General features: G+C 41.5%; 1 protein-coding gene across 8 annotated transcripts in view; it reads left to right on the forward strand.

Annotated features, from left to right (window-relative positions):
* The window catches only part of CACNA1C (calcium voltage-gated channel subunit alpha1 C), a 451,988-nt gene that overhangs the window by 231,635 nt on the left and 195,985 nt on the right, over positions 1-24,368 (forward strand). For all 8 annotated transcript variants that reach the window (XM_068947481.1, XM_068947471.1, XM_068947499.1 and 5 more), the window contains exons 4-5: positions 10,698-10,837; positions 18,532-18,671. In XM_068947481.1, coding sequence (XP_068803582.1) covers positions 10,698-10,837; positions 18,532-18,671 — 280 coding nt within the window. The remainder of the gene's footprint in view (positions 1-10,697; positions 10,838-18,531; positions 18,672-24,368) is intronic.

Below are 24,368 nucleotides of genomic sequence, written 5' to 3' on the forward strand. Positions count from 1 at the left end.
CTCCCAAGTGAGTTCTCAGAGAGTTTAAGTGCAGAAATGACAGAGCATTATGTTTAAACATTTTTATTGAAAGAAAATATTTTAACATTCCCAGATGTTTGGGTTTCTTGAAGCAAATCCAAATATTTTGATATGACTTGACCTTGCATTAATCTACACCCGCCAGAGTGCTTCTGAAACCTTTGTGAGGGTGATCCACTGCCTTGTCTCTTCTACAGGCTAAGCTGCCTGACTAGATTACACCAGACCTAGTGCTAGCCCAACTGTTTGGAAGATGGTATTGTGTGTCAAAATTGTTATTTTCCCCTTTAGTCCCCAATATATGCACCTATGAGGATGAAACAAAGGCTTAGCTTACAAGAAATGAAGAAACATGTCCCAGTCTGGCTGGGGATGAGGAATCTGAACTCATTTCTAGTCCCCTTCAACACCTGCAGCCACTACTTTGAGGGTAGGCAGAGTGGCTGGTGGGACAGGAACAGAAGAACTGGCAAAGAATATCGGAAGTGTGGGGGGTTCAGGTAAGCATAAATCAGCAAAAGCTGCTAAAAACTAAAGCAGGTCTTTCACTTCTCCTTTCCCAGAAGAAATCTTGCTACTATGCCGAGCTGCAGCCTTGTGAACTTTGTCTGTTCAAAATGAAGTTCATTTCTGTTGTCTGGGTACCGCACAGGTCACAGTCATGTTTTTAATTACCAATTAGCCTTCCATTAAGGACATAAAATGACTTTTATGTACCGGTTGTCAAAGGTCCTTATAGCTGCCTCATCTAATGTGCCCTGTCCATTCAAGCAGCAAGCAAACGAACAGAAACTTACTCAGGGGTAGTAAACAGAACCTCAAATACTATACCCCACAGAAGGAAAGACAGAGACTGAGATGGAGAAGCTGCAAGGACTTTTCATGTTTCATTCCCTTCAGTTGTGTTTTTCCTGTCTGCCATGAGCAGTGTGAACAGAATGTTAAATATGCCCTTAAATTACTCGTGAAAAGAAAAGGTCGCACGCACCCTCTCACTCACTCATGCATGTATGTGTATTGTGTGTCTGTATGAATACGTACAGAGAGACCCTAGTCCTAGAACATGCAAAACTGCGCTGTGGGGCCACTGTATTTGCTTAGAAATTTCAAGAGGGAGGGTTATAAATAGTCATAAATTCAATTTATTTATAAAGCATTCCGTGTCAGGCGTCACTGCACAAACAATTATAAAAGAATTGTAGTAGATTAAAAACATAAATTAGGGCATCATAAAATGCACAAGAGTGTTCAGATTAAAATGCATTTGACAGAAATATTTTGAAAGTGGGATCTGATGAGCCCTTCTGGGTGGTCGGTCAGAGAAAACTCTGCTCATTGGCCTATTAAAACAAAGATTCAGGGCCAGCTTTCTGCAGGGGGTCTCTTGTGGCTCCACAGTTCTTAGTCCAAGTCCTACAGTAGTTGTGAGTAATTCACAGAGGATCTAAATCCTACTGAATGTGGCTATGGCTTCTTGGGGAACCCACATTTGCTGATAAATGGTCCTATGCTAGCGACTCAAATACTTCTTTCTTCAGCTCTCCTTATCCTTCCTCTTCTTGTCCTGTCCTGTCATACAAACATACAAACATCAAGGGCTTGGATGAGAGAGGCATTGCCAGTCATTCTGATGGTTTGGGGCTCCCCCTGCAAGGAGGTTTGAGAGAAGGTTTCCAGCTCTTTACTGTTCTCTGAGTGTTATGAAGGGGTTGAGGTGAAATGGGGGATCCAGACTATAGGTATTTACTGACCCACCTGGTAAGAGGATAATACTTTTCACATTCAAGCTAGTAACAAAATTCTCCCTGATTTAGACTATATGTTAGTCTAACCTGGCATGTAATGAAATTTCACAGAACTTTGAATGATCGGATCATTTTAAAAAGGAGAAAAAAAAAAAAGCTTCCTGAGAGAAAAGATGCTTCATTAAATTAAGCGTATGGAATGCAACTCCTCCACACCCCTTATCCATGAGGGAATTATAAAAACCCTTGGCATACAGAAACTCTCATTATGGTCAGATTTCCAAAGGAGCTCGCTATCCACGTGTTGAATTCTGTAGGAAGTTCAGTCCTTCATTTTGGGGCCCAATTTTCAGTGAGCTTTTAGAAGAGATGACTGAACGTGAACATGAAGGTTCCTCAAAGTACCGTTCCGTATGACAACACCCTAGACTTACAAGGCAGACATACAACAGTTGTGATAATGTTGGTTCCAAGGAAAAACTATCAGTGCGCCCTAGAAATCATGTGATTGACTTAAAATTAATAAATCTCATGGGACAGCGTTACATCCTTTCAGCAGTCAGACAGTTGGGATTTGCCTTTTTTAAACTTTTTTCCTACAGCTATGAAGTTTAGAAACTCATTGAAAAATAATGTACTGAAAGCACTGATCAGGTAATCATGATCAGATAATAATCATATAATGAGAACTCAGGAACTATGACTTTATGAGCCATACCATATATCGTAAGAAGCAATAAAATCATTAGAAGTCATTGCTGAAGTGACATGTAGCTTATTTCCAAGAGCAAGCATGCTAGTGTGTCTTGCTTAGATGATGAGCTGTAAAGGCCCTCTATAAACAGACCTGAAAAGCCAGTATCATTTAACTGCTATTTTTAAAAAAAATCCCCTCAAGTGGGATATATATTTACTGTTCTGCCTGGCAGCAGTGTTCAGCACTAAACACCAGCACGGTTTTGAGCGCAGAAAGGTTAGGCTAGAGGGGACTGTTTTAATATTAATAATGCTAATAAAGTTTTATAATAAAATGGAGCGTGGTGAGTAGCCAGTGTCTAACTTACCTGAGTCATTTGCAGAGCCGAATGAGACATGATATGCCTTGTGATGATCTATTAGATGGCACTGTCATACTGAAGCTGTTCTGATTTAAATGGATGCCTCGGGTATTCTGCCTTCAGTCCATGGCTGGTAGATGGACAATTGACTGTGGCGTTTCAAATGGCTATTTTAACCTTGGGAGAAGGTACTGGACTGCCTCACTGCATCTAAAACTGCGTAAAGGAAACTAGTAAAAAGCTTTTACTAGGGGGCAAATTTCATTCCTGGGCATGATAACAAAACAACACCTAGCCAGCTTTTAATTCTTTTGCAGAGGTCCTAAATGAGGCTGACAGTCATAAATCTTATGCTGCCTTCCCTAATTTTGCTTCCCCCTTGAAGGGAAATCTCATAGTGGTCTGATCAGAATATAAAGTGACAGTTCATTTCAATGTAATCAAAGTAGTAGACCAAACCAAAAGAACCTAGCATATGACTTTCTTTGCTTCCTCAGAACTGTTTAGGTTTGAATATCTGTACATGGCCTGGTTGGACGTCTTTGATACTTTGTCACACAAAAAACTCCCAGCCCATAAGGAACATATTCTCTGGCTTTAGTTCATATGTGGAGAGAATCCTATTGTTCCATTTCAGTCCAAAAAAGAAGAAATCTTGAGCAAGGAAACCCAAGAGATTTCCCCTACTGTTAGCCAAAAACTGTAAAGAAAAATCTTACACTGGTTAGACATTATCTAATCAGCACCAGAGTCCAAAATTTAGGTCCAGTTGGATGCATAATCCCTTATATGAATCCAGAAAGGGGCATGCCTAACCACGGAGAATGAGGCATCCTGCTGGGAGACATCAGTGGGTGATCAGGAAGGAACTGGCTAGTTTTCTACATTTTTCTGAGGACTAGAGAAGCATTTAGAGTGCGAAAATACGGCTATAGAATCTTTGAAAAAATATAGGTTGAAAGGGACATATATGGGTTGTCCAGTCCGACTTCCTGCTCAAAGCAGGGCTGCCTTCAAAAGTATGTCAAGTTGCTCCGAACCTTCTCCAGTAAAAGGCTTCAAAACCTCCTTCCTCTTGTACTGTGGTGCACACAGGATTGGCATGTCAAGCCTTCTGAAATGTGAGATTCTCAATAATTAAGTTTTTCTATATAGCTGGAGCCTATTTGTCCACTTTTATTAGTAAAAATGGAGATGAAATGTTGATGAATCAGAAAACTAATGGCATCCTCAACTGTATTTTGCTTTAAGTGAATAAGGAACACATGGCTCTCTGAAAGGGAACACATGCTTGCACAAGATACCTAGCACAGGGAATTGACCCCCTTACACCTTGGCTTTGTATTACAATTGGACTCTGACACAAAATGGAATTCCACTGAACCCATAAATAACTTCAACTTGATCTTTGTCAAAGCGCCATAAGAAAAATAAGCAGCTTAGACTAGATCTTGTAAGAGAGCTGTGCATGAAGTGTTCGTTGGTTCACCAAGGAACTCTTGAATATAGGGCATGTGTTTCAGGTCTGTAATCATTCAAAACTACTAATGTCCTATTCTTCTATTCATTTCTGTGGGAGTTCTTTAAGTGGATCATAGACATGTTATGAATTATTATAAAGTACTGAAGGCTGGCTTGCACTACATTCCTGTTTTGTAGTTTTTCATTTCAGATTACTGTGAATTCTGTATTTATCTGGTTTATTCTTGAAATGTTGGATGTTTCTTAAGTAGCTGCATGTGACGGTAACTCCCATGTTTAGGATCAGTGTTAGTTAAAAGGGGGCATTTCTGCAGCATGTGATGTCAAACTGGTTTGGTTCACAGTAATGCCTGCCATAAAATAGACATTGAATTTAGGTGTAGAATGAAGGCAGTGATTATCATACTTGGAAATCTAACCTTTCAGAAACTGTTCTAACTTCTGTTTACAACACCGTGGGTTATGTTTAGTTGTATGCTAGTCATCTACTTCCTTCTTTGGCCTTATTTTACGCTTGTCGGGTAATATTAGCTAGTGTTCTTTTGCTTGATATTTAAAAATATTCTTTTTAGGCAACAGGTAGAGGAAGAGACACTGTGTTTTAGGACTAGCTTTAGGACTAGTAACAGCAATGCAGTTATGTTCAGCCGTATTCCACTTTATCAGTCTTTTCACTTTACCAAGTGAAGGGAAACTGCCACCATTTTTCTGCAGTGACAGTAATTTTCAGGTGTCAAACAAACCGAAAAACCCAAACATGTTTGATCCTTTAAGTTTTATTCCCTCACATGCTTGTCATGTCAATATAGTCATGTATACTTAGCTGAAAGTACCTCCTGAGCAACGGAGTGCATTCAAAAGTAACCCAATGTCGACAAACCTGTCTTAACCTCTGCTTTATTGAATTGATCCTGTAAGTGCACACGTGTGGTTCTTCGGTACCGAAGGTCAAAGTTATTAATGCTAATGGTAGCTTCAGGTGAGCGTATTCACACAGTGCGGATATCCGCATCTCAGATGTGACGATAACCTGCAATCTAAAAACACGGAACTTCTTACATAAAGCTTTCCGGATCTTCTTTCCTAACACTGCATGCAGTTCAGTCTCCTTACTTCTAATCAGTAAAAGATTGTTTTTTCTACTATGAAAAAGTCTGAGGGCTTCCACTCTGACTTGTATCTTTCCGAGGTTATTTGTACAATTGATGCCAAAACATCCTAAATGACAGAGGCCCTTAAAACACTGCTGTTTTCCTTAGATAACTGAGTGTTTGCGTTATTAAAGAAATGTAGTCTCTTATGTTTAGGGAAGCACTAGGGAATAATAATGCAGACATTGACGTAAGTTGGTCTAAGGTCAAACAGGCAGCTTTATAAAGATTATAGATGTGCGGGGCTTGCTGCATATTACTTCAAATGTACAAGGGCTAGTTTTTGAAACGGGGATTGTAGCACAGGCTGGGCTGGGTGTGAGCAAAGGGAAAAAGTGAAGATTGAGAAAACTGGTAATGACTGAATTTTAGATTGTGAACTCTTTAGGACGGGGGTGTATGAAATGCAAGGACCTGAGTCTGATTGGAGTCTGGAGTAACTCCTGCAAAGGAAATCCTGTAATGTCGTAGTGCTGCCAGGTGGATGGGGATCGGAGAGCCCGGGGGGGCCAAGCCGCAGCAAATCCTTTGAGGACCAGTTTCTCAGAAGCAGCACCGGTCTACGCGGGACTTTCCTAATGGCAGAAAAACATCACAGCTCCCCCCAAAGGCTTGCTTTACTTCCTGTTTTCAGACTCCTATTGACCCCGGGTGTCATTCGGTACAGGTTAAAAATTAAAAGCAAAACCAAACCCCTAACATTTTCAGAACGTAGATGGGATTAGAGGGGTTTAGTACTTAATACAGTAATCCTCTTTTGGAAATATATGTTAGAGTCTATCTCAAGAGTTAGTTACTGTTTGTTTCTTCTTTGTTAAGAGAATGCGCAATTTGTTTCTTGGCAGTGCTAGTGCTGGCTAATCTGTCAGCTACTGTAGCTGATGCTCACGTCCTGTGTATATAAAAGAAAGCAGTGGAGCCAGCCCCAAAACATCTGTGTACGCGCCAGAGACTGGCCGGTTTTAGCCAACTGCTGTCCTTTCTCCTCTTCTTCGGCTCATATTTTGGCTTTTTCTCTACCTTTCCATTTTCATCACTATTGTCCCAAGTACGAAGCGCCTGCTTTGCAATTCTGCCACCGACAATATTCTTCCTGTACCTCGGCCATCTTACCGCGGTTCCCGTTCCTCAGCTGCAGAGGGAAAAACACCGTCGCCTCTTTCATACAGCTCCAAAATAAGTTCCCTGCGTTTTGAATCTGTGCTGTAAGCGACCACGCCGTTCGTATCTCCTTTCCCTCCCAGAAGGTAGCAGGCGGCCGCGACGCTCGGGAGCGCTGTAACTTCCCGCCAGCGGGGAGCTCTCCCCAGAGAAACACCAGCGTTTCTTTTGAAACGGCGCCAGACTGGCTCCTCTCCTCTCGGAGGAGCCGAGCCGCGTCCCGCGAGGGCCTGAAACGCTGGGGCCCAGGGCGCCTCATCGCGGATGGCAGGGATGCAAAGCGGGCTGGGCCGGGCCGGGTGGCAGGGGCTGCCGGGGCCACGAAGCGCCCGGCGCCGGTCACGGCCGCTTCCAGCCGGTTCCGCAACGGCTGGAAACAGCCCCGCGCGCGCCCCAGCTTCGAGGGGCCGGAGTTGGGGACGCGGCCGGAGGTGCTCCGTGGCCGCGGAGGGGCCGCGCCGGCACGGGGGAGACGGTTAGGAAGCGGCAGAAAGAAACCACTCAGCCCCGACGCCGCCCGCCTGCGCCGCCCGGCAGCCCACCGAAGGGATCGGGAGGGGCGGAGGGCGACGCGTGGCGAAAACGAGGGGAGCTGAGACGAGCAAGGGGGAAAAGAGGTGCCTGGGCTGAAGCTGAGCCTGGGAAAGGGCAGGAAGGGGGTTTCCCTACGCGTTAAATTGTTTACGTCGTTTTTGTGTCTCGGTACTCGAATCAGAAGTCAAAAATTTCTGTTAATTGGCAGTAAATTAAGTGAAATTCCCCCCGTCGAGACTGTTTTGCCCGCTGCTCTGAGCTATACTGTGTTCATAGAAAGCTCTTGAATTTTATAGCGTAGGGAAAGAAAAGGAACGCAAATTAATTACTGTTTTTTTTTAAATCCTTCTTAATTGTAAGCAAAAGCAGTTTTCTGAAAAGATCTTGGAGTAGCTGCACTGTTTAAACTTGCCATTATTTTTCCTTCGGTTTTAGGCCCTGAAATCATTAATTTAAGTGCAGAGGATCATAAAACCTCCCTCCTGAGCTCAGCCTTCTCTATCTTATGGTCATTGCAGAGGCTTTTACAGAACCTTATTTGTCATGGATCTTGCCACATTGTCAAGACTTCATTCAAGCAGCTTGCAGTTACATGTGTGCATGCGCATGCATACATATATATGTATATATATATGGTATACACGCGTGTGTGGGTAATATTTTGGTATATTATTATTTCAGTAACAGGGTTCAACAAACAGCGTTATTACAGTGACAGAACAGGAGTCTGTAGTTCCGCAGGCGTTTTCAGGAGACAAAAAGGTCTGAGGCTTTCAAACCCAGCCAAATGGAACTTGTTACTTGTTGAAATTCTGGATATTGTGTGGAGTATTAAACAGACCAAAAAAAAAAGTAGTTTATTCCAGAATTTTCCAGATTATTTGGTTCCTTGGTCTTTTTGATTGCAGATAATACAGGTATTCCAAGGAAGTTTATGGAGCAGAAAGGTTCCTCTGGCCCAACTGCGTAGCAGAGCTCTGCAGCCACAGAGCAAACGCCATGCCAGACACAAAGCTGGCAGCAGCATTTGTGCAAGGAACAAGGGCCCAGAGGTCCCTTTAGTCAAGGACAGTGTTTTCAGCACCAGGTCAGCTGTAGTACTTCCTGTTTTTCATCAGTCTGCTTCGAGCTGAACCATCTAAGAGGGTGGGCTTCTCAAAATCTTCTTGAAATCAGTCCCAGCTGTGACTGCCAAGAGGGGTTCTAGGTGAAGCGCTGTTTTGGGGGACTTCTCAGTGAGCCTGTGACTCTCTTTATAAGTGGGATGCCAGATGAATTAAGCAGAAAGGGCAACCTCAAAAGCAGTCTGAATGAGTGTCAGGCCTATTGGTGGTCCTTCCTGGGGGAGGGAATGAGAACTTGCTCACAACTGCAGAAACCCTTTAGCTGAAACAGGCAGTGAGGCCCATTAATAGACTAGGTTGCAGCAAGAGAGAGCTCTTCGTTTCCTTCTTAAAAGGTGTTCATTCATCCCTAGCAAGGCCATTTCAATCCCAGGCACAATACACCCTACTCCCATCTTCAGTTCTCGGGACGTTGTTCCCCCATGGAGCCCATTTCTGTGTTCCTCTAGCCTTCACACAGGCCTTACCTTGTGCTTTCAGAGCCAGGGCATTGCCTCTTGAGCAGGCTAGCTGCCTGCAGTGTGGGCTGGAGTCTGGCCTCATGCCATCCTGATGAATAAAGGCGTGTGGCGGCACAAAGGTGCGGGGCAATCAGAAGGCCACTGCATAAGACTTCCCATCGCACAGTGATTTTTTTTAAGAGACCTCCTGACAGCTCGTCTTACTTTACAAATGTGCGCCTAGAGCTTGATCGCTGGGGTTTGTTTTAGTGTGATTTGTACATCAATTTGTACCCATTCAGTTCTTAGCTGCAGTGCAGAGAGAAGGGAGGCCAGATTAGCCCGTTCTAAGAACGGGCAAGCCATTATAGAGCTCTTTTCTGTGGCCAAGCCCGTGGCTGGACTGCAGATTGTTAGCAATTATGTACTAATTCCTCGGCTATATATGGTAATGTACTTATTATATTTAAAGCTGGGGATATGGCAATCACTAATACTGTATGCTGTTGTTTCCTTCTTTAAGTTGAAAGGGAGATAAATCCTTCGTGTCCTGATCTATCTCTGCTTGGGAGGATGAAGGGCAAAACTGTGGGCGTGTTTAAAAGCTTTACAAATGGATCAGATAAGTAAGGAACAATACTTAATCTTTTTCCTTTGTAGGTATTCCCCGTACTAAGCACAGGGGAATACTGCAAGCCTTATGATAGCACTATCTGAGGGAAAACAGCAATATTTTGAAGCACAAACACGTGCCTACGACTTTCAGATGGAATTTCGCAGGCATGTAAAATAACATGTTAATGTAAACATGTAGATGGATTGGTTAATGTGTTTTTTGATAACTAGTGGCTAGTGGGGTGCCATTAATTACCTGGAACTGAAACAGGGCCATTACAGTTTGGAGCTGAAAAGAAAAATAGTGACCTGTCTGGTTGTTTCGATGGGTACAAGATCCAACCAAACTAGAATCTCTAGGTTGTTTTAATTTGTATTTATCTCAGGTTTTTACTTCTATGGTATGAACTTTTAATGATTGAGTTCGTATTAAACCTTGCAGGGACCTAGTCTCCTTTTGCTGTCATCTAGTTTTCACATACTTATTTCCCACCCAGCTTGCCATGCAGCACTTGTGTAGTGATCAGCTAATGCTGCAGATCCCCTTAGTTGGATGGAAGTACCATTTCTGCAGTACTGCTAGTCTGATTCCTCACTGGGGCTAAGAACCCTAGGGACAGGAGAGGCAGAGAGTCTGTTTACTGCCTTTGAAAGTCTGCTCACTTGTCCTGAATCAGACTATACTGTAACTGAGAGTGACTTTGTTTGGATGTGCTAATTGCAGCCTGTGTTTCACAGGGTCATGTACGTTTCTGATGGAATGACTAAATGCCTCTTGCATTAGTCAGCCTGATCTGTAAATCGTTTGTCACCAACATTCAGCCTACCTGTTCCCCAGCAAAGGAGAAGGGAATCCCATAAGACAAGTGAAAAAAGAAAGCACAGTTTGACACATGCATCAAGCTCTGATGGGCCTCTCTCTTATTTTTCCCCATGTCTCTCCACAGCATTGCACCCAGCAACATTTCCTCTTCAGAGACAGAAAAGGACTGGGTGCATGCAGCTCGTTCTGAAGGCTGACAATATTGTACTGCAAACCCTGCAGAGGACTGAGCGCTAGAACATGCCTGCTTAACCCTCTCCCCTCCTTTTCACAGGCCTGTGCAATGTTCAGTCCCTGACAAGGCTAGGACAGTAGATTTCAGACCCTAACCAAAATTTGCTGCCATTGTCCTGTCGAACTGGCTGCAACACTATGCAGCTGCAAAAAGAAAAGCCTTCTGGCAAGTCATGCACATTAGATGTGCTTGAGCAGCGAGTCAGTGAGTTGGAGGCTGTATGGATGGAATGTAAAAAAAGGTAACGTTCTTTTCCACTGTTTTTCAGTCATGCTAACTATTGTCTTGTTTTCTTGTCTTCTCCCCAGGAACGAGTGGAATATCTCTTTCTCATAATTTTTACAGTGGAAGCATTTTTAAAAGTAATAGCATATGGACTTCTCTTTCACCCCAACGCTTACCTCCGCAATGGCTGGAATTTACTAGATTTTATAATTGTGGTAGTAGGGTGAGTACCACCATCTTGTCTTTGAATGCACTGCACACGTGGGAATATGGGGACTCTTTAGGGGCGTGGGAATATGGGGACTCTGTAGGGGCATGGGGGTAGAGAGAGAGTTGATAACATTACTTACAGGTGATGTTAGGGCTTGCTGTCCATCGTGCTCTTTCTACCACCACCATTCATCCCTCCCATCTTAGCCTTCCTGTAGATTCTACATCCTTTACAAAGTGTTACTGTGTAATCTAAAAATAGAGTTAACTCACAGAGGTCTTCTGCAGGTATAACTTGATTCAGGCTGACTTCAATTAGTGTAGCATTGATTTACCTTAAGATTTAGTACTGCTACTCAGTTGATGGTACAGTTTCTGATTTTGGGTATCTCTTGCTGCTCAGCCTTTTCCAAGGCTTTTAATGGTTTGCAAGTCATGGAAATTAAACTGCTTTTTAGGGACAGGGATAAAAAGAGGAAGCAGTGCAAGGCTGTTGGAAAAAGTTAAACTACTGAATATGCTCTTGTTGGAGGAAACCCCCTTAGTTTGTAGTTCTGTAAGAATAATCCTTTAGTGAGATCTTTTAGTTAAGATTAGAGTTTGATGTGGAATGAATTCTGCCGTCTTGTGAGTTTTACTGATTTTTGTCTTTCCAAAATAAGGATGAGCAATTTAAATCTCAGGTTTTCATACTTACAAATCAAAAAAAGTTCTTTAGTTCATTCACACTGTTCTTTTGGTGATTTCAACACTTCTGATTTTGATTTTTACCCTTTTAAGTTTTGAACTTTTTTAAAGATGAATTTTAATATTGTGAATCAGATTGCCACTTTGAAATGCAACCTTTCTCATCCCCTTACTCCTCTTGTGGTTTTTAAGTTAGAAGATTAATTGATTCCAATAAAGGCAAAATAAAACAGCTTCTATTGCTTCAAGCTGAGGTTAAGCTATAACCAAGGTTTTGGAATTGTTGATGTCTAGGAGAAGGGATGATAAAGAAAGGATAATCTACCCTGACAACACCAAGAACAAGTATGTCTTCTCCTGAGTAATTTGTCCCATCCTCCCTGACCCTCCATGGCTAAAGAGTTTCATCGCCCATGAAAAACTTGCACTCTTTTCACCTCTTTCCCAAAGGAACCTGCATCAGCTCCTAGAGAAAATGTCAAAAAGGGGCACTCTTAGTCACTAAGATCCTCCTAATTTCTTCCCTAAACTAAAGTCCTTATGGCCTCTTGACCATTTTTATGGTGCAAATCTGACCTGAGAAATTACCAGTCAGCAAACTCTGTTCTGTGCTAGGTGTTCCCTACTGTTTTCCAGCATCATGAGGAAAAGTGGGTGGAAGGAGAGTTCATGGTGAGGAGGACAAGTTGGAACCTGTTCTTAGTCCCAAAACATCCCCCTTCCAAGTGGGCATAACCTTTCTGCCTGCAGCAGTGCCCAGTTATCTTTGCCCATCATTGCTACCTGCAGCCAGAGGATCCCACAGCAAATTGATCATTGAAAATTGGCAAGTCTCTGACCCGTATGAGACACTGATGTCCAGTTCTCTAGCCGGTTTTGCCTTTGAATGCCGTCAGATCACCTGCTTGGAAATCGCTGCTTAAGGTGAAGAAAGGTTGGAGAAACAAAGTCCTGTGAATGTGATTGTTCCCTTACCGTTTTTATGAGAAAGAGAATTTTTAAACATGTTATCTCATATTTTTCCATGGGAATGTAAAAAAGCAGGGCTCTGGAAATCGCAGGGCAGCATTATATCTACTTTAAGGACTTATAGTCCTTTTCAGTTTTCCTACAAGGGCAGTTAATCAGCAAGATGGTACTCAGGCTGAAATTAATTCCCTTGCCAGTGACAGAAGCAGCAGCTCTAAGCTCTTCTCTCTGCTCTTGCCTCCAGCAGCTCTCAGTCTGTAGATGGGAAACAAAAAATGTAACTGGGGAGGGATTGCACAAGTATAATAAACATGGCCAAGACCCCAAGGTCTCTGTTAAGAGTAACAATCTCAAGGGACAGATTCCACTGCAAGGCCAGATGGGTTCCTTTGATGTTTATCTGTTCAAACTCACTTGTACACTATCACAGCCTAGGCTAATGTGCTGCTTTTTCTCTGCACAGACCCTCTGCAAAATCGAGGTGGTGATACTGGCTGCTCTTGTTTTCCAGCCTGAAAACCCTCAATGACATTATGTTTAAATTTTGACATAGCTGAATATCTTGTTAGGGAAGAAGTCCCTAACATGGTAAAGGTTAAAAACAAAACAAAACAAAAAACCAAAAAAAAAGGAAGAAGGAGGAGAAAGGAGGAAGAAAGCAAGTGCAGAAAAAAGGCTGGTAATGACATTTCTTTGCTGCCCTTTTCCTGCCTACTGCCAGAGCTATTGGAAAAAGCTGACTTACTTCAGTGCAGCTGTAGCACGTGGCAGAGGGGTTTACTTGGTGGGGGAAAAAAAAGCTGGTGTGGAACTAGCACTGGCAGCATCAAGTCTTGAAATGACCCTGATGATAACTTAGGAATCATCTTCATTTTCAGTGCTGATTGCTCTTGATACAAAAAACAGGCCAGGCGGGAAGTACTTCTTCAAGTATTGCTGGAAGTTAAGGAAGCAAAAACAAGACAGGTTCTTTGTTTACCTAGTATATACTGCTTAGCACTTACACCTTGAAGAGAAAGTACAGAGAAACTGACTTCCTTTGCATTAAAGCACAGAACTCAATAGAGTATGAGGAAAATGGAAATGTCTAGGACCTGGCATAAATTTTATAAAATCTCAGTTTTTATAAAAATAGGTATTTGCTTGTATACTTTTCCATACCTTCTGAAGATAGGTCTTCCTGCTATCTCAAGAAGTCTTAGCATCTGTATTTCTAATATGGCCACATGAATACACAGCAAGGGCGGAGAGTATTGAGAACAACTGCTATGTTTTCTGGGGAAGGGATGCACTTTAGACATGTAGGCTTGTAACAGCTTATCATTCTTGCAGTGTAGGAGATCTGCTTATTCATCAGCTAAGTCCTTTAAAGCTTGATTCTAGCTTATCTTTAAATAGCCTATGACCCTGCTATAGCAGCACCATTAAATACTGCTTTGAAGAAATTTTTCTGTATGCATATCAATCAGAGGCCCTGTGGATAAGAACATTGTTAGTTAAGAGTAGAGATCATGCCCCTAAGCTGCCTAATGAGGCACAGCCCACAAACATTAACCACTAGTCAAATTGTTTCCTACCGCCTTCAGTCTTACTGTTCCTCTTTTGTAAAACATAAAACTTTCAGATACAACAGTGATGTCCTTTCACATTAGGCTGTAAGAAGAAGAAATCTCTCTTGAGAGAAAACTAACTTGAAGCCATTGTGCTAGAAGAATATCTGTCTTTCCTGGCAGCGCTCTGGTTTGTCTGCCAAGCACAGCCATTCTCCAAGGACCCATAGCTACTGCCAGAAAAAAAAAAGGTGTTATAATTTGAAAGACAATCTTACTTAGGAAGGTAAGCAGTGAATGTATTTGGAAAGGCTCTAAAATTCAGAACAGATTTGAAAATGTGGTCACAGTATATGTCTTTCTGAAAGCCTATGGGGAATTTCTAAAGTGTAGACCCAAACAGTTCTACACTCACAAATCACAGGTGAACTGTAAAACATGGTGAAAGAGTCATTGTACTTTACTATTTCTTTGTCCCTATAAGGATTCTTTCAGTTGTGTTTTTCTGCTGGTTTTTGGCCTTAGAAATTCCAAGCCATCTATTCCCTCTCTTTTCTGGAGGTCCTTGACAAGTTCTTTTTTATGCTGTAAAAATCAGCATGCCCTTCCCCAGAGAGGAAGAGATGAAGAGCTGTAGAGCAGGTTTCAGGCCTGTCATGCTGCTGTTGGGGTCATCTAGCAAAGAGAAAAAGGTTTTGATATTTCAGATGTCAAAAAGGAAGCAGAAAAAATACAAGAAAGGAAAACAATGAGGCAGGCTAGCTTTATACTTCACAAGTAAATGTAAAAAAGAAAAAAGTAGAATGTGTGCATTCATGCATATGTGTGTTAGAAATTTATTTTCTGCTTTATAGTTCATCTCTGTCAAATTACTTTAGTTTAGGTGTAGTCATGTCACAGCAGAAATTCAGGAATCAAGATATTGTTAATTGTGCCTCATCAGTAGAAACTACTGTATCGAGTTGAAAATGGGACATGAATTTAGGTTGCCAGAAAGTAGTTAGCTGGAAGGAAATAGGATTGATTTTTGTATCCTTTTAAAAAAAAAAGTTGGTGAAATTTTCAGTAGCCACAAGAGATTAGCCTGCTTGCATTTTTATATCATCCAAACTTTGATTTCTCTGTCAGCGCAGTGTTCTCTCACATCATGCTTGGAGCCTGCATTTCAGCTAACTCACCACAGAGAAGAGAAGGAAAGAACAGCACAGCACCTCACTTCAGCATACCTACTGTGGGCTTTTCCCAAAGGTTTTCATCAAAGAGCAGATCTTCCCTTATGAATACTGAGTAGAAAGATTCTAGCTTGAAGTTTTATATCAGTAGTTAACATCCATCCATCTCCTTTAGGACTGGAGAACAGTTAGCTGACAAACTAGAAGGACTCTAGAGCTCATAGAAGTTACAAATTGTATACGGGTTATGGGTTTTCCTTAGAAGAGGATAACGGAAGAAGCAGTTAAAAGCCTTACCTTTCTTCTGTATCTAATCATCTGTGCTATTTATGAACAGAACTTGTCTCTTTCCTCTGGGTCGTGATGAAGTTACGGCCAAATGAGCATGTGGTAGTTGTAGCCGCAGATGTCTGTCCATGCCTTAACTCAGGAGGTTATAGGCACAATGAAGTATGATCGACAGGATATCCTCTAAATTTAAAGAGTAGAGTAGACAGAGATTCAGTAGGCCTGGTTGGGCACAGAGTCTGGACCCCAATATACAAGGGGAAGGAAGAGAAATCAGAGAAATAAAAAATTGTATTGCATTGGTAAAAAGCAGGATTAATACAGCGGGAGATATTAAGCTTGGAGTAAATATGTTAAAGTGGAATTAGCAGGGGTAATGCAATTCAAGTTTAAATATAGGTTTTTAAATGAGGAGCCCGAGGAATTATTGCAAATTACTTCTGAGGTGCAATGGGCAGATGACTTTGGGTACCTCAAGAGAGCACATTCAGCGTGTCAGCTGTGGAGTGCATGAGCACGGCCAGCTGGTCTAGAGTAGAAATGCATTAGTCTGGGAAGGCAGATTCCAGCTCCACGGGAGTAAGTTGCCCTACTGATTGTGTTTCTACTTCCCCCAAATTGACTTAGCGAATAACTATCTTAGAATGCAGAATTCTAGAGCAGTCCATGTTTTGTCCATTGCATGAGTGGCAGGAGAAGATGCCCTTAGTAGCAAGAACTACAGTTTGGGAAACGTGACATGGGTCCAGTGATATTGGGGACCAGGAGAACAGACCCTCTTTTATGCATAGTCACTGACTCAGAGTTCTTAATTTAAGAGTGCTTGTTTGAAGCATTGCAAAAGAGAGCTGCAAAATGGTACGAGAAACCTTTTGCAATGAATTCTCTTTCCTCCAGAGGGTCCCAGGAGACTGGGACTTTTGTATAGGTATGCCACTCACAGTCTAGCATGGGAATTCTGTTGACTAGGAAGACAGAAATGTTTGAATAAGAAATAGAACAGATTTATGGAGTTTAATCACTAGCCTACAGGAAATACTTTAGGCCAAATTTGACCCACAGTGTTTATACTACAAAGAGCAGCAGAAAATTGCAATGCTGTGTAATTTGTGTACAAAGCTCAAAAAGTACGTATATTCCAATAATTTATGTTCTTTGTATGGGGCCTTGTTTATCTCTGCCGGTGATATCTGTAGCAGCCTCAGTGTTTCTCATAGGCTCCGTTTTTGTCTTCTCTGCATCCTGCTTCTCAGTCTGTAACACCTACAAACTCAGCATTCAACCTCCCCACACACAGTTTTTCCCACGCTTGTTACCTAGTTGTTAAATCTTTCTGCAGTGCTTGGAGTTAAGGCTTTGAATAGATCCAGTTAGGAGTTCCTCAGTCACAGCTGACATGTTTTATAAGACTCTCTGTATGAAATTTTCAAAAACTGCTTGAGAAACTAATTTCATATTTGCACTCCAGTAATCCACATTTTTGTGTGGATGTAGTGCTGAGGAAATGTGTTGGCTTGGAGGCATGGTAAATGAATCCTCCTTTTTCTGTCCAGGGCAAGTTTCCTATATTCATGGCCTATCAGTAAGTTTCTAACCATGAACTGCAGGGGATTGGAGCTTCTTGCAGTTCCGTAGTTCAGACTCTGCTATATATGCAGTTTTGGGGCTCTCAGGTTTTCCGGTTAGAGCACATAGATGAGATCCTGACAAAGGAAATACAGGCTGCAATATCTGTGACATAAATTAGTCAGTGCTGAATCCAGGCTGCTCTAACTAGAGTATTTCTTGCATCTCAGCTAGCTTGTTTAAAGGTACCTCTGCTACTTCCATGGGATGCTGTCGGCCAGAGGGTATTCTGCCTCTTACAGGCGAGCTTTTTCTACAGAGTGCCAAATACCCATTTAGACTGGAACAGCTTTTAACCTCTACTGAATTTGGCTGGGTTCAAGCTGATGAGTTCAAGGCTGAAAGCAATGCTATTAGCAAATTCATGAGGAATCCGTCCTCCCCCAAAGGTACTAATGTTTTACCAGAGAAATGGTAGCTGCTTCCTGAAAGCTAATTTATTAAATCAAGTTCTTATTAATACATAGGGTGAACCTTCAGGTCTTTCTCAAAAGAACAATGTCTTTCCTACCCTGCTCTGCCTTTTCAAATGTGTTCTGAGTGAGCCACCTTCTTCTTAAAGGAGCAATTCCTTTTAGCCAGGATAAATATTAAGACTGTGTAATAAAACTTAGGACTCCTGTAGTGTTTCCCTTCCCCTAGCCACTGCCTCAGGAGATCAACAAAGGGATACACAAGCACATAATCTGAGCATGCTCTCTTATCTGAAAATTTGCAGCTTGAAGGAACCCCGAGTTTTGCAACCAGTTCTACCTTCAATGATCTCTGTGAATCTTAATTCCCTGTAAAATGGGTAACAAATAATTAGTGATTTTCTTTCCCCACGGTGGATTGTTGATTAATAAAGATAGCAAAGTAACGACAGCAGAAAAGGCAAAATCTAAATTTCATGATTTCTTTCCTTTCTACCCAGCTTCTGCTAAGCATGTACAAACTGTCCGTTAAGGGCAGCCTGGAGGGTGCTTTCGAAGCCAAACCCACATGCTACACAGTCAGCGAGCCTTTAAATTAGGCCTCAGGTACAACCAGAATGATCTTTCTGAAGCATATAGCACCCATCATGCCCCAGCCCGCGGGGCAGGGCGCAGACCTCCCCACAAGTCCAGGCATTCTGGCCCCTGGGGGCAATCCCCAAGCTGGCTGCAAGGAGCCATGAGGCTGAAGGAGGAGCAGATTACATTTATGTCTACTCCAGAAACTAGTGTTTTGCAAATGGTATAGACATCACCATTAGGCTATTGCATATGGGACAAGTCTGTCTCTTTCCTCCACCATATGTGAATGTCGAGTGAGATGTGTGGCACTCTTCACAGGTCTGTGAGATAGTTTGGGTGATATGATGATGATGATCTCTGTTCCTGTTTAGCCCAAGCCTTGCTGTCTGCCTACAGCTTGTTTCCTCTTTCTTTTTACAGGCTTTTTAGTGCAATTTTAGAACAAGCAACCAAAGCAGATGGGGGGAATTCAATAGGAGGAAAAGGTGCCGGATTTGATGTTAAAGCACTGCGGGCTTTCCGAGTATTACGTCCTTTACGGCTGGTGTCTGGAGTTCCTAGTAAGTAATGTCATTGTTTGTCTTTTATGCGCGTGCATGCTGTGACATGAGGCAGGAGTAATCCTTCTGTGTAATGATTTTAATGATGCAACATGATGCAGTTTTTTTTTTTTTTTTGGTGTGTGGGAGGTACATTCACATGAGTGTAACTTCATGATAGATGTGATGTTAATGAAAAGATGACCAAACCAACACGGAGGGGGAATGAAAGTTCCATGACGTGTTAGATTTGATCATCCAAACTTTGATAGAAGTGAGAGATTCAAGATTTTCAAGATTTCAAGCTAACAAATTAAAATATAGTCTCTTTGAGTCATTTCATTTATGTTAGATGATTTAAACAACTGTGAAATCATGTTGCATTGCGAGTATTACAAGTGTGTGGCCTTGCTGGAAATGCTGAGTGGTCATTTGTGTAGATTTTGGAAAGAGGGGAGCCTTTTTTATTGAAACTACATTTTCTTCCTTGCATGTGATGCTCTGATGGGGAGAGCATTGGGAACGATTTAGAACCAGCAGTACATAGGGCAGTGAAACAATCATATTCATGGTTTTTCTATTAGCTTAAATCATTTGTAATGGCTCAGAGGAAGTCCTCAAGCAGTTTTTAATAGTCTAGCATCCATTTTCTTATTTGCAAGGAAGGTTTGAGTAACTAGAAGGCTGGTAATTCCATTGTGGAGGTGGAATATGGACATCACAGTATGGGAGGGTTACATCATTTGGCTCAAGAGTTTTTTTTGAATGGACATACTGGCCTTCTGGAAAGGGGGTTAGCTGAAAGCTGTCATTGATTTCTGTGTTGATAGCAATGAGAGATGTAGTTAGCAAGGAAAGGAGTTAATCTTCTCCAGAATAGCTGTGGAGAAAGCTTTGTTTATTTTTGTTTAGCTTGCTAGTTGGATATCTTATTTAAGTACTTCTAACTGAAGTCATTCAAAAACCTTGAGTCAGGCTACCATAAACTCTTTCGAGATTAGCTTAAAGATCATGATTTATTTGTTACAGAATAAATCAACGTGAAGTTCTTTTTCTTTGGCTTGTTTTCTGACCCATTAGGTTATATTGAAGCCATGTTTTCAGCTTTTCTCCACAGCCATAAAGGGTAGAAACTTTTTAAATGGAAGCTGAGAATCTCTGTGGGAGGAGTTGAACCATTAGTAAAAGCAAAATGCTCAAGCAACTGACAATACTCTTATCTGGTCTCACAAAACAGCCATGCTTGGTAACTTGCCTGTAGGGCCGTAGCTTGTGTCCAGCCTGGGGTTGCTTTGAACATTGATAGGTGAGTAGCAAACACAGAAAAGTAAATACTGTCCATTAGTCAACTAGGGACCTTCCGCTCTGACACAGACCAAACATCCACTATTCGTGTCACCTGTGTGTGTGCAAACCTACTGCAGTGGGTTGTTGTGTGCAGAAAATCAGGCACCGTGAAAAACCTTCAGTCAGTGCAAAACACAGCTCTACCCTTAGCAAGGTTTGTCACGTATAGTGTATTCTGCCTGTGCTTTTTGGTCTGCACTGGCACCCACTTAATTCCTGGCTGTAAATCAAAGTTTTGTTGTTTTTTCTGGTTGTTCTCTGATCCAAGTCTTTTGACATTTTCTAGTTGTGTTCCCACCTGTTGGTAGGAGGAAGGTGCTCAAAGGGACTAGCTTCGGATTTAAATATCTGTGAACCCAAGTATTCTTGGTGACACTGCATCTGACACTGGGATGTGGTCTGAGAGTTGTTCTCACATAGGCTGAGTTTAGCTGTGCTTATACTTCTAGCTATTTCAAGAGTAACGTGTGTTTTCCAAACTAAGGGATGCAAACTGGCTTTTATTACTGCCTTTCAAGTCTCAAGGCCCTTTCAGATAAACAGGTTGTGCAAAGGAAAGCTATCCCATCACCCAGTAGGTTCTGCTTAATATGCATTCATTTAACATACAACCACTCCTCTGGGAGGGCACTAGTCTTGGTTGGGTGCTCTGAGAGAACAGGAGGAAGCTGAGGGAGCCAAATCTGGCATAGTTCATCCCACATGCATGTATGATCTTGATCCCAGCATAGTCTATCTTCTAGTCAATTTGTGGGTTTTCTTATCAAGGGAAGTATTCAGTTTGCATCAGAACAGAGGCAGAGAGCCAGATGCAAACTAACAATTATTTGATTGAGACAATCAGGTGCCAATCCAGTGTGAAGCAGGCAAACCATCAACTTGATCTAATAGACGCATCCACTCTTAATCTTTATGGTTCTCACCAGGGACGTATTTATTGAACCAGGCTTTTCCAGGGCTAGTATGGTTTTAGAAAGCCTATTAATATCTGTAGCTAACATGGCCTCAGTCTTCACTGCATGTTTTTGTATTGTACCAAACACCTGTTGATTAGCCTAGTACATAAATCTATATGTATTAGTGTGTGATTTTTCTCATGAGGCCTTTAGATAACATTGCCTGAGCCAACCATAAATAGCACATTGCAGGGTTACATTATAACATAATGAGCTAGTAGAGAGATTTGGAAGTCAAATCTCTGGGTCCCGTTCAAAATTTGTCCCTGAGATAACATTACAAATGCTGGTGAGTGAGTTATCAACACTGCACTTGTGTTTTGCTGTCCATAAAAAACTGCCTTTTGCTTCCTTCGCCTTCCAAAATACAGCAGTATTTCCACTGTGAGGAGACTGCCTGCTCAGATTTGCCCTAAAATCACATGAATGTAACATGTACTGTAGCTTATTCTCACTTAACAGACTCTGAAAGGGTGTGGAAGGAGCATCTGATTTATGAGAGGGGAACCTCAGGGTCACTGGCAGCTGCCTTCTGCAAGGAAAGCCCAACATCTGCTGTTTGGCTTGAGGTCTAGATCTAATTACCACAACAACTTGGAAAAAAATTTGCAAAACACAATGATCCTTATAAACCAAAATTATGAGGCACATGGTGAATTTTTGCTTGCAAATTATAACAAACTCATCAGGATGGGGGTTGGAAAGTAGGTAATCTGGAGTGGAGAGATTGGCTAGTGGCATGGGAGCAATGAGGAGGGAATCATTTTGTCTGAGTCAAGAAGAGTCTGCGTGAATTGTTTTTCTCTTGCTCAATGCATAGGAAATAACCCAATTTAATAGAGGCATCTTTTGTATTCGGCTTAGAGCTTTTAATGACCTGTTTCAGAATATGGAGTTTCCACAAAGGTATGATTAGAAGTGGGTGAAAAAAGCATGAATTGCCCTCTAAGGTAAATTACCATTATCTAGATTTTACAGAAGGACAAACTGAAATAAAAGTTCACGGTTAAACACTTTCAGAAGTGACTTCTAATTCTATATGCCTCAGGTTGGCTACTCATGCTACATATCTGGGCCAGCATGGGTATCTGAAAGCTTCAGATACATAAGTAGAGGACAGTAGCATCAGAGCTGAGAATCCCTTTGCTATCAGTCCCATCCATGCCTAGTCCCCAGGATGAGACTATCTCATGCCAGAAAGCTTCTCAGCTGTGTAGTAAAGAATTCAGGGACTATTGAACAAGGCAAGTGATTGATCTACAAGAAAACAAGCTGATTCATCCACAAGCAGAAAGGTAAAGGTACCGTTGACAACCTTTAAGATCAAACTGTTCCAGGGCTCAAATTACTTTAGTGCCTTCTAAAATCAGAGGGATTTGAGGTCAAGAATTCAACAAAGCCCGAAGACCGTAACTGAAGAAAATGACTGTGATAGGGCATAAATATCCCATAATCCTTCAGAGAATAGACAGCGTTTTTTTCTTTATGGTTCTATGGGCATTCACAAGACCACCTGTGATAAGAAAGGAGATAGTCATTTTGTTTAGAAGATGAGATAGACATTTTGTACCCAGGTCACAAAAATGATTGCAGCACCATGGGATAGACCTTCAAAGGCCCTGATCTTATAGCTGTAACTTAATGTCTTTGGGTTCCCATTACGTTGTTAAAAATTGGTGTTTAGTATTTACACATTTTCAAGCAGTGCAGTAGGGATTGATCTTTTTTTTTTAATAAGTGTTTTGAGCTCCTTTTTTGAAATCTTCTATCAAAGTGGCAACAATTACAGTTTTTAACTGTATGAGGTGTATGGCAGAGCATTAAGTTAGATGCTTCTTACAGCTCTCATCCCAGTTCAGACTGTTGCTCTATGAACAAAATAACATAAAAACCAGATAATTAAGCAAAACTTTTTTTAACCCTTTTTACAGTTGTATTGCTTCTACAAGTATAATCTGCTCCCAGTCTGTTTAGCTTGATGTTAACATTTACCATTAATGGTGTATGTTTTCAAAAGTACACGAATGATTTAGGTTTCTAGGTGGTAAGTTACTTTCAAAAATTAGACATAAACCCTTTAGATCTTTGATGCACAGAGCAGGTTCTACTGTTCAATGGTTCTGTTAACTGTCACGCTAACATAATCCATCTAATACATACTTCATTCCAGCATATCTGTTACTCTACCAGAGCAGCCTCCTGGTAAAAGGAACTCCTCATGTACATTACAGTATCCATCTTAATGTGGCATTAAGATCAATATATTGGTTTGAGAAAAGAGAGAGAAGGAAAACAATTCTCCTGATGGGCATAAGTAGACAAGTACAAAATCAGCATGTATACCAAAACAGAATCAAGCCATAGCCCTTTTGTGCCAGGAGGTTTTGGTTGATTACTTTTCTATCTCCATTTTACGTTATTAAACATTTTTAAACTTATTATAAACCTTTTGTGCTTGAGGACTGCAAAAAGAAACATCCAATTTGGCAATAAAGAAGCACGATCCAGTTTAAAAAAAAAATCACTCCTGACTGTTGGAAAGGGCAATCAGTTACTCCTACATATGCTAACTCACACCCATTTCACTTACTAAATTCCATTTCTATCCAGTTTTCATTTAAGTAAATACATGCTACTTGATTATACCACTTTATACATTCATTTATACATTATACACCCTCTTTCAGTTATATTTTGTCTTGACGTAACTACATTGTTGCTGCTAGCTATTGCTTGTCTGATACCTGCCAGACTTAATTTATAAGCTCTTCTAGGTCACTTCAAATGCCATCTAATTTGATCAGTGAGTGTTGTGCTTCATAGTTTTTGTATTATCAGTGAGATCCACCACTGACCAACCAGATGTGCATGAGCAGAAGGACACAGTATCTTTACCAAAGTTAGAGAGCAAACTTGTCTTTTCCAGTGGAACAAAAATTTACCATCTTTTTTTTCTTTTCCTTTTTTAATAAGAACCACAAAAAGCTAAGCCTGTGATGTTTCCTAGCTTCATTGGTGGCCCTCTGAGTTCTAGCGGGAGAGAATTACTCAAAGGCAGAGTGGGAAGGTATCTACCACCAGTACATGCCTGACTTACTGGTTTGCAGTGGTGGCATAACTGGGAAAGAGAGAATATGAGCAAAAGAACCTAAGCCAGGTCTTCCTCATGACAGTATAATATCTTTCTGGCAGTGAAACAACAGCATGTAACTTGCTGAATCTATATTTTTAGTTAAAATGAGATAAGACCGTCAGACAAGGTGCATCTGTGAATGAAAAATTTAGACACATCTTTAGATTTTAGTTTGGTCTATCTTGTTGCAGTCAGTCATCATTTGTCCTGAAATGTTCTTCTCTGTTTCTTTTGCAGTCCCAGAAATATTCACTATATTACCCCATGTTCATTGCAGTGTTT

The sequence above is a fragment of the Struthio camelus genome, chromosome 1 (genome assembly GCF_040807025.1).
Source record: "Struthio camelus isolate bStrCam1 chromosome 1, bStrCam1.hap1, whole genome shotgun sequence".
Taxonomy (NCBI): domain Eukaryota; kingdom Metazoa; phylum Chordata; class Aves; order Struthioniformes; family Struthionidae; genus Struthio; species Struthio camelus.